Genomic DNA, 13825 nt, shown 5'->3' on the forward strand with positions numbered 1-13825 from the left:
AGGGACCCCTGGCGGTCCCTGGACCCCACTTTGGGAACCACTGGATTAACAACACTGAGATACTTCGATACAAATTTGTGCTTGACCAAGGTCTGCAGTGGTGGAACACAATGGTTTTGATACAGCAGGAAGACACAACCAATATGCACACATTTAGATGTGTGCTGTTGACCTCATCCAAACGGTGGCCATTTTGCTCTTGCTGTGTTTCACATGGGGCGGACACCCCATGGCGAGGCGCCCACCCCGAAGAAAATGGCCGACGTGGGAATATGATCAATTGTGCTTCAGTCATACATGACTAATGCATGTTTCATTTATCAAGAATTACCCTGTAGATAAACATTACTCTCTACTACCTATAGAGTAATATTTAAGTACCTATTACTTTGGGGGTCATTTATCCATTGTATAGAAACCCACAGAATTATATTTTGTGAGCGGCACGTTAGCAGAAATACATTATCAATTACATATCAATTTATGACCTAGTTGCTGGCACATTTTAACATCATGTATAAGCCTAGACTGACTTACCCTCAATCCATAGCAATCTTTGTACAACAAATACAACATAATTCTTATACTGTAAAATGTATCATCACTTTTCCTCCAATCTGTCGCTTTACTCTCTTTCACATATTCATCCGGGAGCAGACTTTGTAATATGAAAATGCCTCTTTTGCTGCACAAAAAAGGGAAGAAGAAAGGTCATATGATGGAATGATAGAACACACAGCATTGTTTACATACATGGTAATACTTGTCTTCCTACGTTCTTTAACACAGCTATGACATATTTCATGACTGGTTCTCAAATGAAAAATTAACATTTAGAATAACTTCATTACACATTTATATGCTGTATGTTGTATGATTTGTAGTGATTTTCTGGTTAAAAGTGCTCAGAATCTATACAATTTTAGTAAAACAACACAGCACTCTTTAGGTCACCTCATAGCAAGGACCTTTTCTCCTGTGCCATATTTCATGAGCAGAAATACTTTCCCCAGCATGTTATAGCATGTTACCCATGCCACAACCTTATCTTTGTACAAATTCTAGTCTACAGTAGTCATTAAATACTTTGCCATAGGTTGTAAGATTATCTTCCCTCAATTTTTAACTACTATTTCTAGTGTTTTATATCCAGGTCATTACTGTACTATGTATGGTGACATTATTTTTTAAATATGCTTTGTAATCATTATTCATGCAACATAAATGTGTAAATTGTTATAAATGTTGATTGCTCATAAATGGACCATGAAATACGTCCTGAACTCCTTATGAATCATTTTCGATAAAAATACAAAGATATACCACGTGGCCAGCAGGCCTGTGCTGATTCTGTTTTCATCGTTCCCATCTTTACATAGCTGAATTATAGATGAGTCATTGTGTTGGCACAAGGACAGCATTGTGACTGACATTTCGGAATGTACCCTCAACTCTTGTTCTAGTGGGATGTTTGAAGTTGTATAACGGATCAAAAATAAATTAATAAATATATAAATATCAATTGAACAACTGAAATCCGGACAAAATTCAAGGTCAAATTATGGTGCTATGAATCATTTTGTTCACATTGTATGTATCATAATCGTGAAATTACATCGTTCCCTTACACGTTTATAATATGCCCGGGCCACAAACAACACTAGGCTTTTGACAGCAAGACCACATGATATATGGTGTCACAGCTTGACCAGCAGTTCTTGTATTTCATTGCTTTCTGTTCCTTGCTAATGTATTCCCTTCATTCAGCACGGTATACATTACCCACAAAGTACCTTTCATTTACTGAATGCATATCATACCATGGCAGTGATGCATTATTTTTTACTGTTATTGTTTCATCTGTGATGCAGTGGAGCTTAACCACTTAAGCCCTATACACTTTGTCATGTACTACAAATAGTGAAAATAGACGACCTACAAGCTCAGAATGCGTCATATCGCGATGTGTTGTGAGCTTGTAGATCTAATATTTTAGCTATTTCTGAAAGATTTTGCCAATTGTCTGTCAAACGTTTCACAATTTTGGCCTATAATGACATGCCGAAAATAGGGACACGCCAGGTTGAAAGTGGTTAATTCTGCAAACATTTTCATAGACCCATACTGTCTGCCATTGTTACCCCTAAACAAACAAAAACAAAACATTCTTTTTCAAGATCTACTTTTTACAAACAATGACCTGAATCTACGTAGAGATGCATTTTGTACACACTGAATCTTTTAAGAAGCATCAGAAAGTTTGCTCTTCAAAGCAAATGTTGTTCTGTATATTTTATCTGACTGTTTCACCCTTATTTCAATATTGTGCTCTTGGCCGTCTACTGACAGTGGTTCTCAAAGTGGGGTACAGGGACCCTCAGGGTTCCTTGACGAGGTTCCAAATGGTGCCCGTACAGGGCTGTAATTCGAGAGTATACAAACGGAACCAAAAAGTCCATTTGATTCCATTTGTACACTCTCAGAGTTATGGGTGTTCCTTGAAATTAAAATGTTTGAGAACCACTGCTCTACTGCAAGGAGCAGGTATCAGGTTTAAAGTCTCTCCAGGAGTTAATGCTTGATATCAGTATGTGTGGTACTTTGAAGATTAACAATGGGCACTTAATGCCAGCTTATTTCATTTTTTTCCATTGCAAACAATAACAAACACAGCACTGATCACTTGACTAAAAGAGGAATGCAGACAGGATGCTCTGGCCTGTTATCTTAGCTTGTTTGTTTTTCGTTTTGAGGATATGGTTTTGCTCTTGATTCACCTAGAGAAACTGGGAGGGTGTCCCAATGTGTGTGTGTGTGTGTGTGTGTGTGTGTGTGTGTGTGTGTGTGTGTGTGTGTGTGTGTGTGTGTGTGTGTGTGTGTGTGTGTGTGTGTGTGAGTGTGCAATCGTGTGTTTTGATTCTTTGTATGAATAGAATATGTGCATGTGACATTATGCATTTAAGAGAGCACCATTTTAAGACAAACCCCCTTGAGAGAAAACAGTCACCTTTAGGCTGCCATAAGTCGGCATCAAACGTTTGAACAAGGAAAATGTCTAGTTTGTGCTATGAGAGCCATGCCTCAGCAACCTCTAAAGTGTAATTCTTTGTGTCCCTGCTCATCCTCAGTGGATTTCAGGAGAGGGTGTGTGAAGTTTATCATTGCTTTACTCCTTCTCGGCACAACTCAGGCACACTGAACACTGGAAGGGTTGGCAACGCAGAGGGCGGTGTGAGAGACGGTGTTTTCCGACAAAGACTGTTTTACAGTCAAAGAGACGAGGGTGGAAGAGTGTGGTTTTTGTGTGCGTTCCGTGAGGTCCGTCACTCGAAACGAACGATGCCTCTCTGCGGTCCAAATCACACGGTTCCGTTCTCCTGCCTGGGCTTGTGGGGCGTTGTGCGAGTGGGTGTGCTCAGGGAGGGAGCCAAGGTGCAGAGGAAGCCGGCGAGCAAGGTGAGGCCGAGGCCGCCCCAGGCACAGAACATGGACCAACCATAGCCATGGCTAATGTCCTCGGGGAGGCCGTACATGTAGCGGGGGTAGCGGGACAGCTCAAAGTTGATGCCCGCCACGCATGTGCAGAGGGAGATGATGCAGCACGTCCCTGTGCCAGGAGGACAGACAATAGGTACTTTAGAAAGCTTCACAGTTTCATTATTTACAAATACATGCCACTGTAAACACGTCCTACTGTACTGTATGTAGGTCCTACTGTACTAAATGTACGTCCTACTGTACTGTATGTAGGTCCTACTGTACTGTATGTAGGTCCTACTGTACTGTATGAGTTCTACTGTACTGTATGTATGTCCTACTGTACGGTATATGAGTCCTACTGTACTGAATGTCGGTCCTACTCTACTGCATTTATGTACTGCTGTACTATATTTCATCCCATTGTCTATCTCATTGTACAGTACTGTATGTAGGTCCTAGTGTACAGTGTGTGTGTGTGTGTGTGTGTGTGTGTGTGTGTGTGTGTGTGTGTGTGTGTGTGTGTGTGTGTGTGTGTGTGTGTGTGTGTGTGTGTGTGTGTGTGTGTGTGTGTGTGTGTGTGTGTGTTTGTGTGTGTGTGTGTGTTCACAGTCATGATTACAATGAACCTCACCACCTACTCTCACATACAGTATAAACAGCATACACACACACACACACACACACACACACACACACACACACACACACACACACACACTCACACACACACACACACACACACAAACACACACACACACACACACACACACACACACACACACACATACACACACACACTGCGAGAATGTGCTCTCACAGTACCTCCCATGAGGAAGAGTAGTCCCGCTACATACTGCATGAGGTCATGCTGCTGGCAGCATCCCAGCACTCCAATGATCCAGCCAAAGAGAATAATGGACACGGCCATGCCCACAAAGCCAGCCGTCATTCTGCGTAGATCTACAAGCAGAGATCAAGATTATTCAAGAGTAACTTCACAGGTTTGGAGCAATATAGTCCCCTGAAGACTGATGTCGATCTGGCTTTCAGTTTGGATGGAATACATTCAAACAACAAGATAACAAAGAACTGTTACAAGAACGTGAGACAGACGGAAACGGACATACGCAGTAAAATCCAGAATGTTAAATTAACTCTTGTGGGTACATTTGTACACTCTCAGAGTTAAATTAACATTCTGCATTTTACTGTGTAGGGAATGAGACAGATAGGAATCTGAGGATAAACAAAGTCAATACAAGAAGTGGCAGATTGATTGGACCAGACTACAGTATATGAGTCTATCCTATTCAGACAAGCCCGCCACAAAGACAGATGGGAAGGCTCAGACTTACGGAGTGCATGCCACTCATCCTGTCGTATAGTCTTTGTAATGTTGACAGGTAGATTCCGTGGGAGGATGGAGGAAGTGTAGTGATACTTGACTGGCGTGCATCTTTGAATTAATCCTACAGTAGCAAGGGAAAGATGGAAAAAGTAGTCGTTATAATAAAAACAAGACTAAAACAGTCTAAAAGCCCCACTAGCAGGCAGTGCCCCTGCTGGTTAATGGCTATGTAGGGGCTTTTGTTAAATAACAACTGGACATGTTGGGCCAAGGGTGGCACTAGATTCTAGAGAGAGTTACTGTAAGACGAAAGAGTTAAGTCAATGAATATGCAGAGCTTAATCACAGCCTCAGGTAGAGATTACACAGTCTGATAATACTAGAAAACAAAGTCAGCAGGTGAAGGTTATTCGACATAAACCCTTACATAAAAAAATTGAATATTCCAAACATAATACATTTTAAAAAATGCATTTGAGACGGGGCGACCTTATAACCGAATGGTTAGTGCGCATACCACATGGGCACAATGCTCTGATCAGCGAGTCCTGGATCTTTCCTGTCTCTCTCCACTGTAACTGTTAATAAAAGCCAAAGCCAAAAAAAAAACAATTATTAAAAAATGCATTCAGTCCGTCTTGTAATGCAAAATGAGGCAATAGCAACAGATGCACGTTTCAACTCGTTTGAGATTATAGTCGCAGAAGTATTGAGGGCCTCAATGAATCCAGCAGTACTGATAGTTTGTTATGTTTAATTTATAGGAATTCATAATAATAATAATAAGGCAGAGGTAGACTGTCTCTCTTCAGTCTCCAAGGAAGTAGAGGTGTTGCTGTGTCTTTTTGGCTGCAGAGTTGGTGTTGAGAGCCCAGGTGAGGTCTTCACAGATTTGCAGTCCAAGACCCTCAGTGCTTCATCGCTGGCATTGCAGTGGAAAGGGTCAGTGAGTTCAAGTTCCTTGGAGTACACAGCAAGGAAAAGCTCAAGTGGAACACACAACCTCACATTTGAGGAAAAAAGCTCAAGAGATATACTACTGTATACTGGTTTTGTCGCCTGAAGATATTCGGAGTAGGCCCTCGTATCCTCAGGCTGTAGTGCGGCTCCATTGAAAGCGTTCAGGCTGTGTCACTGCCTGGTATGGAAACTGCACCGCCTGCGAACGGTGAGCTTTGTAGTCAAAGCTCACCGTATCATCAAGGCCATGCACCACCCCAGCCACAAACTGTTCACTGATGGCCAGGCAAAGAGGCCTACTGTAGTATCAAGGGCAAGATCACCTACTATCAGACTGTTTAACAAGGCAACACCTGTCCTTGGTTCTGGTGACTCATACTGCTCTCCTAATACGTGAGGGGGCCGTGTTTTCTCAATTACTTTATTCAATTATTGTCTCCGCCAGGCCGAAGGCACCCTGTCTGTCCGTCCGTCCGTGAGTGTGCGTGTCCGTGTATCCATCTGTGACCAGCTAATATCCGGCACCGTTGGGCCGATGGCAGCAAAACTGTGCACACACAGTCCCTGGATGCCAGAGCAGAACCTCTTTCCCAAATACTTCAGATCGGCCTGTTACAGCGCTCAGATTTTTCATATTCCATCCTGATTGGCTAAGATTGGCTTCCAAAGTTTGCAGCAAAGTTTTGCTCCGTTTTTAACAAAATGCCTCCAATCATGAACACAGCGTGCGATTTCCGTGAAATTCTGCACGCACATTCTCACTAGGCCGAGGAAGAAATGCCACTTGAATGTTTTCAAATCAGTGCCATGGTGGCGCTATAACAGGCTGATTCGCAAAACAATTATTTTGATATTACTCCAATAGATTTTGTCCAAACATCACGCAAATCGCTACACATTCTCTCTATCGTCATGTGATTAAGATGGATCTGTCCATTGCTGGCCCACAATAAACTATCTGACCTGGTTAGTTTTTTAAGATTTTTTGGAGAAAGAAAAAGGAAAAACAATACAATATTTTTTTTTAAATAAAATGTATGAAAAAAGAAATATAAAACACATGGCCCCCTCACGTATTGGGAGGGCAGTATGAGTCACCAGAACCAAGGAGGGGTGTTTTCGATGAATCTATCATGGTAAAAATGGAGTTTGAAGTTACAATGGGTTTGTATAGGAACCCATCTCCTGCGCTCTACCTCTCTCTGCCCCCCTCCTTTCTGAAAACAACAAAAAAACAACAACAACAACAACAGTGGACCGAGCATGCAGCCTTGGAGGGCGCCAGTGCTCAGTGTGATGGTGGCTATTGTTCTCCTTTGTTATGTGCATTGTCTGAGGACTCTCTGTCTCTCTATAATTTGTCATATATAACCAAAATTGTATATACAGTATGTGATATAAAACCAACAACAAAACATTTTGCACTTTTAACTTTTACCACAATGGCTGGCAGTTACTGTAACATTCAGCATAATTGGAAAACAAGCACTAACTAGAGAAAGTGCTCCTCGGAGCACAAGTCTCCGCCAGGTCAGGTAGGTTATTATGGCCTCCTGGTGGCGCTATAATAGGCCGATGTGAAAAGGGTGCCAATTCTTCTTAGGCCTTTCACAGCAATCGGACACTGCAGTCATGATTTGAGGCATTTTGTTCGAAGAATTAGACCTGTTAAATTAAACCTGCTGGTGGCGCTCTAACAGGCCAATGTGAAAAGGGGGGCATTTCTTTCTTCAAAACGGACCTATCCTGCAAAACTTTGGAAGCCAATGTTAGCCAAGTAGGATGGAATATGAAATATCGATCTTGATCACATGACTATAGAGATACTGTGCACCGATTTGCGTGATTTTTGGACAGAATCTGAAGGAGTAAGAGCAAAGAAAATGTTTTACAAAAGTCAGCCTCCTGGTGGCGCTCTAACAGGCATATGTGAAAAATGCAGGGCAAAGGTTTTTCCTTGGCCTCTAGGGAGTATGCGTGCAAAGTTTCACGCAGATCTGTGCACTTATAGGTAAAAACGTGAATCGGGCTGTTATAGCGCCACCATGAGGCTGATTTGAAAGTTTTCAAGTGGCATTTCTTCCTGGGCCAAGTGGGAATCTATGTGGAAAATTTCACGGAAATCGCATGCTGCGTTCATGATTTGAGGCATTTTGTTCAAAAAGAACCAACCATGAAAACTTTGGAAGCCAATCTTAGCCAATCAGGATGGAATATAGTAAATCGGACAGATCCGTGTTGATCACATGACTATAGAGATACTGTGTACTGATTTGCGTGTTGTTTGGACAAAATCTGTAGGAGTAATATCCAAAAATGTGTTTGGCAAAAGTCGGCCTCATGGTGGCGCTATGACAGGCTGATGTGAAAAATGTGGGGCAGAAGTTCTGCTGTGGCATCCAGGGAGTGTGTGTGCACAGTTTCACAGCGACCGGGCCAACGGTGGCGGAGATTAGCCGCTCGCAGACAGAAGGACGGACGGATACACGGATGGACGGACGGACGGACGGACGGACGGACGGACGGACGGACGGACAGGGGGCAAAACATACTCTCTCACCATGCCTTTCGGCCTGGCGGAGACAATAAGAAATAATGACTTTGTGACTTAAGGATTTCCTTTTTTCTCTTAAATATTCACCAGTCCAAAGTAAATACACTAGCTTGAGATGAACTGATACATTAGAAAGTAAGGCACTGGAGCAACTCGGATAAGTTACTGCCTTTTGTTTTTATTAAGATGCAAAGTACACTGGAATGGGACAATGTTTCGAAGTACAGTATGCTACATCTTCATCAGGCCCATTGTCCTGCTCCTGTGATGCACCGGACCGGCCAAACTTGACCTGGTTGATTTGTGTCATGAACTGATAAATGTCCGTTTTATTATTAACTCCTAATTTTAGCCTGTGGTACACAAAAATGTCTTATTTCCATGCAGTTGGTAGTGGCTAGCAAGCCTCACTTGATGTACACAGCAAGTATATCACAAGCAACTCCATCAACTATTCACAAAAATGTTATTCATTTTCCCTACATAATGTGAGCAACTAAATGACAGCATATTATGTGAGCAACCAGTTTGTTTGTATGGGAGAGTCAACTGCTCTTGAATCCATTAAGCGCACAGCCTTTACATCAATCAGATTTTTGAGTTTGCCTATTTTCCTACAGCAGTGAAACTGTTCCATGAATAAATTAGGATAATCATTGCTGTATTCTTTAGTCACATGAGTCTCCTCGTCTCTCCAGCTCTTTATTAAACAGAAAATAAATTAACAGTTGTGTTACAAATTTCATCCAATCAGGAGAGAGAAACCCTCAAAGATCATTCAGCTTGCTTCCAGTTCTAATTTTGTTTGCTCATATATTTGTTTAATCACTTACAATTTCACTTGTTTATCCTGTATCCTTTATGAGTTCTCTCTCCTGATTAGATGAAATTGGTATCCCGACCTGAAAATGTGTTTTCTGTTTACTAAAGCTAGAGAGATGGGGTAGACCCCTGTTATTGAACAATGAAGCCCTTCATGAGCGAAACATTGTTTGTTTGTTTGATATTTTCAGAGAAAGCTTTCCCCACAATAACAGAAAACAGAAAAGACACTAGCATAGACCCCTGAGGGACTCCAGTTACCCATATGGGGTTTAAGTGGTTAACTCTGCAAATGATTTTGCATACTGTATGCTATTATTAGTATAGCCTATATCTGGTGGTGGTATCATGGTGAATGAATAAATAGGCTAATTGTTATCATGACGAAATGAAGAGGCCTCTACATTGCAAGTATCCCCAGTAGCTCAAAATTCGCACCAACCGGATGTGTATCGATAATCGTATGTGAATATGTCCCATTTCCCCCGTGACATTTAGTCATTAGCCATATAAACAAACGCAATTCAGCCTGTGACTGTGGCAAACACCTCTTCATATGACATAAAATTGATTTTCTTTGAGAAGAATGCCACTCTCCTCTATAGCACGACTCGAGTGAGTGAGCAACGGAATAGGCTCGCTCAGCACCATGGACAGCGAAAACAAACAAAAAAACATAATGAGCCATAATGCTTTTGACATTACTACACATTCTCACTCTCAGATTATAAGAAATAGATTAAAGACATGCCGAAATTAATCTATGAACAGACTGTCGGCCTGTATCGTCAGGTATAGCTACGTTTGCAGACCCTTTAACCACAATATGATATTAGGTCTGAACTCATTCGAGACCACCGCGGCCTGACGCATACTGTAGGCTAGCTCTGGTCAGTAGCATTAGAAGGAATTCTCCTTAACGCTATGTTACTTTTCAGCAGCCGTTGCCCGCACACCCTCGGTAGCGCAGCCTCTCGTCTGTAGTAAAAAATAAAGAATACACTTTCGCTACTCACCAAAACAAAGACGGGTTTAAGATGCTGAAAGCCTACTTTCCTTAGTGGGAACACTCGGAGCCCCCCACCTCACGTCTAAAATACAGCTTTTGGACAGAAAAGAAAATATTCCACCGGATGGGGAAAAAACAGTTATTCCATTGCGCCCCCTACAGATTTGGTTAATGGAACTTTTCTATTGACAAGATCTGTAGGGGGCGCAGTGGAGTAACTAAAATGTTTCCACCCGGTGGAATATTTTATTTTCTGGACAAAAAGTGTATTTTAGACGTGAGGTGGGGAGGCTCCGAGTGTTCCCACTAAGGAAAGTAGGCTTTCAACATCTTAAAACCGTCTTTGTTTTGGTGAGTAGCGAAAGTGTATTCTTTATTTTGACTACAGACGAGAGGCTGCGCTACCGAAGGTGTGCGGGCTACGGTTGAAAAGTAACATAGCGTTAAGGAGAACTCCTTCTAACGCTATGGACCAGAGCTAACTGGAGGCTACACGACAGGCTTCACATGTTTACCTTTATATATTAGGTCCTCCGTTTCCAGGTCGAATCCCTCCCGGTGACACTTTCTCCAAAGCCCGGAGATGGTGGAATTAAACTGGCGGCTGCAGTGGGACTCCATGGCCGAAGCTGCGGCCAGAAAGTGTCGCTTCCCCCTGAAGAGACGTGCACCAGAATCTGGGCCATTATTTCCTCTCCTCTCTATGGTCTTTGGAGGCATCTGGAGGGGAAGGTTATGATTTGAGATGTAGATGTAGCCAGGATCGTTCCGCTTGTTGGCATAGTTCTTACACCTCTCTCGATGTCTCCTCGCATCGGTCTCGTACCAATAGTCGGTGCATATCGCCATTGCGAGCAGCCCCAAAGCACAGAGCGCCAAGAAGAGCCCCGTGCTGGTTAAAATTTTCATAGCGGCCATCTTCCCCACTCGATGGATGGAGATCGAGTCCAAACAGTCGAGAGAATGTTCCTCCTCGGCGGCCGTGGTGCTGGTGGTTGGTACCCCGTGAAATAAATCACGACGGCACACGATCACAGCCTCTCGCAGGTCTGTGAAACTGAACGCATCATGTTCGAAGGCCAGTGTTGTTGCCTCGACTGGACGCCGCGGTCTATTGTTGTGGTGGCCAGCAGATGTAATGTTTTCCTACCATCTGTTATGGTACGGGAGGAGAGTCAGCGCTGCTGAGGAGAGGGATGGATGGTAACCGATGCTGTCAGCCACGGACTGGGGTGCAGTTGCGCGCTCTCTCCGCCAGGTTGTTTTTCTTCTTTTCATGGGATGGACCGGAGGAGAGATTACTATGCATTAAATTAATATTAATATACAATTATAGATTAGATGAATATTAAATGTAAATATAGCTGCAAGCAGTGATACAGGGGCCAAGGAATAAAATAGAATAGGCAATATTCAAAAGGCAATACAATACGCACAATAAGCCATAGAAATAGAATAGATTGAACTTGAGACAAAGCAGCCCATGTAATTAACAAATGAGCATTCTGAACAGCTGAGCAGAGGGCTGAAGGATTGTGGATATTGTAAATGTAGCTCTGTATTGTGTTGCTTATAATGCAGATTTCAGTGTCACAAATTCTGTTATCATGACAAAAGTTTGCAATTTATTTTACTTCATCTTTCTAGACAACACAGATGGATTGCAGTATTCTAAATAGGCTTATACATTTGTCATCATAGCGACAATATGTGGTTAGTTGGCTTCATATTCCGACAGTGAATGTCGTGGGTGCCCTTCTGCCACTGGCGGAAGTTAACTTTAAATATAAAATATAAAATAAGCTACGTAGCGCCGGTATTTTGTTTTCAACCACAGACTTGGGGTGGAGAGAAAGGAGCCCAGGAAGAGGATTCTTTTCCTTTTTTTCATGAAGCCATGCCCTCTACAATATTCATTGGCTCATGGAGGCTTCAAATTGCTGCAAATTGCTCAAAAATCCCAGGAGAAAAATATGTGTTTTTCAAACTGCTTAAAATGGCGGAAAATCTGAGGGCGGAGCTTACTGATCAACGAGACAGGTGTGTTCCTCATGAGTCAAGGCATGCACAAGTGTAAGCAAGTTGCATGGCTTTAGGCCAAACAAGGCATGACTTATGCCTGTTAAAGTTTGCATTTTCAAACAATTGCTATAGTGCCCCCATTTTAGCCTGGTAAACCCTCCCTCCAGAAATCTCATTTCCATTTGATTTCTGGAGTGAGTCTGGCCTGATCGCCCATTCTGCAATATTGGCTGTGGGCTGGAGTTGGGCGGGAGTAATACCGTTGACTGACAACCCCTTCAGCCAATGATACTTTTTCCCCTTCAGCCAATCAGCAGTTCACTTTTACCACCTCCAGACTAAGGGACTTTTGAGACGGCCATGCCCAAAATAGGTTGCCTTATTGGGATACATGCGTGTCACTCCCCGCCCCTGCCGGTTCTCTAAATTTATATTTTTAAATAGGCTCTGTCATGATTAATTGACCACATATATGAAGTTAAACAACTAAATTCTATCCAATCGATATCTTAATAGTAAATTCCGTGCCTCAAAAAAGAAGTTTGAGACCGCTTTAAAAACGAAAGTAAGAAGTGAAGGCACTCGCACAACAACAATGGCTGCCGTTTGTCTTTTGTCGGCTGCACTCGGCTTCATTCGGGCTCACTCGAACTCGCCACCTGATTGTCGCTGTCGCTGTCAATCACAGAACGATGAGCGACGACGCTGATAGGCTTGTCCATTTGGTGAACGGGCTAGAAACCCCCACAATAGACCATATTCACAGTTTCACACGGCGGCCATATTGGAATTTAACATTGAAAGTGCCGCCACCCGGGGTGGCTACTTTCATTGACTTCATAGAAACATGGCCGCCGTGTGAATATGGTCTATGGGCGTTCAGGCCAGACTCACTCCAGAAATCAAATGGAAATGAGATTTCTGGAGGGAAAGGTTTGCCAGGCTACCCCCATTTGGCCAGTTTAATAAAAAATGACTCTGCATTTATGTGTTTGAGGCAGAAGAATAATATTCATAAAACTGCAATTTAATTTATTTTCATAAAAACAAAAAAACAACATTTTCTTTAGATATTGGTCCAAAGTTCATGTGTATAAAGTTGTGTGCACAATGCTCAAAATTCCCACGAGAATTCAAAATGGTGGGAAATCTAAAGGTCATAGGTCATAGGTCAAAGTGACACATTCGTTCCTCATGAGGAGACGCATAAGTGTATTGAAGTTTTATTGCTGTCGGTCAAACGGTCAAAGTTTGCATTTTTCAATTAATTGCTACATAAATAGTTTTAGCTGTCCTTAAAGCAGTGGTTCTTAAAGTGGGGTCCAGGGACCCCCAGGAGTCCATGAGGGGGTTCCAGGGGCCAGTGGGTTCCAAGTAACTTGAGTTAATATTGTATCAAAATCAGTTGAACCACTATAACCCTAAATATACACCGGCTTCTTGAAAATAGCGGATCTACAAGCTCATTTTCAAAAAATCTGGTGAATATTGTACATTTTCTGAAACATTTTAACAACATAAATCTTGTATGGAGTTCCCTGGCACAAAATCTATAAAGTCTAAAGTCTGTGGCCAAATACACATTCATTTGGTCATCCTTGATATGAAAAAGCACCACTGCCTTCCTTAT

General features: G+C 42.4%; 1 protein-coding gene across 1 annotated transcript; it reads right to left on the minus strand.

The window, feature by feature from the left end:
• Positions 1-3359: 3359 nt before the first annotated feature.
• tmem276b (transmembrane protein 276b) lies at positions 3360-11091 on the minus strand (the record flags this gene model as incomplete). Its single annotated transcript, XM_084060348.1, has 4 exons — positions 3360-3607; positions 4303-4440; positions 4836-4949; positions 10689-11091. 4 exons carry the CDS (start codon positions 11089-11091, stop codon positions 3360-3362), a joined length of 903 nt encoding a protein of 300 aa, XP_083916474.1.
• Positions 11092-13825: the final 2734 nt, after the last annotated feature.

This window comes from Gymnoscopelus microlampas, assembly GCF_963454915.1.
Source record: "Gymnoscopelus microlampas genome assembly, chromosome: 1".
In the NCBI taxonomy this organism is placed as follows: domain Eukaryota; kingdom Metazoa; phylum Chordata; class Actinopteri; order Myctophiformes; family Myctophidae; genus Gymnoscopelus; species Gymnoscopelus microlampas.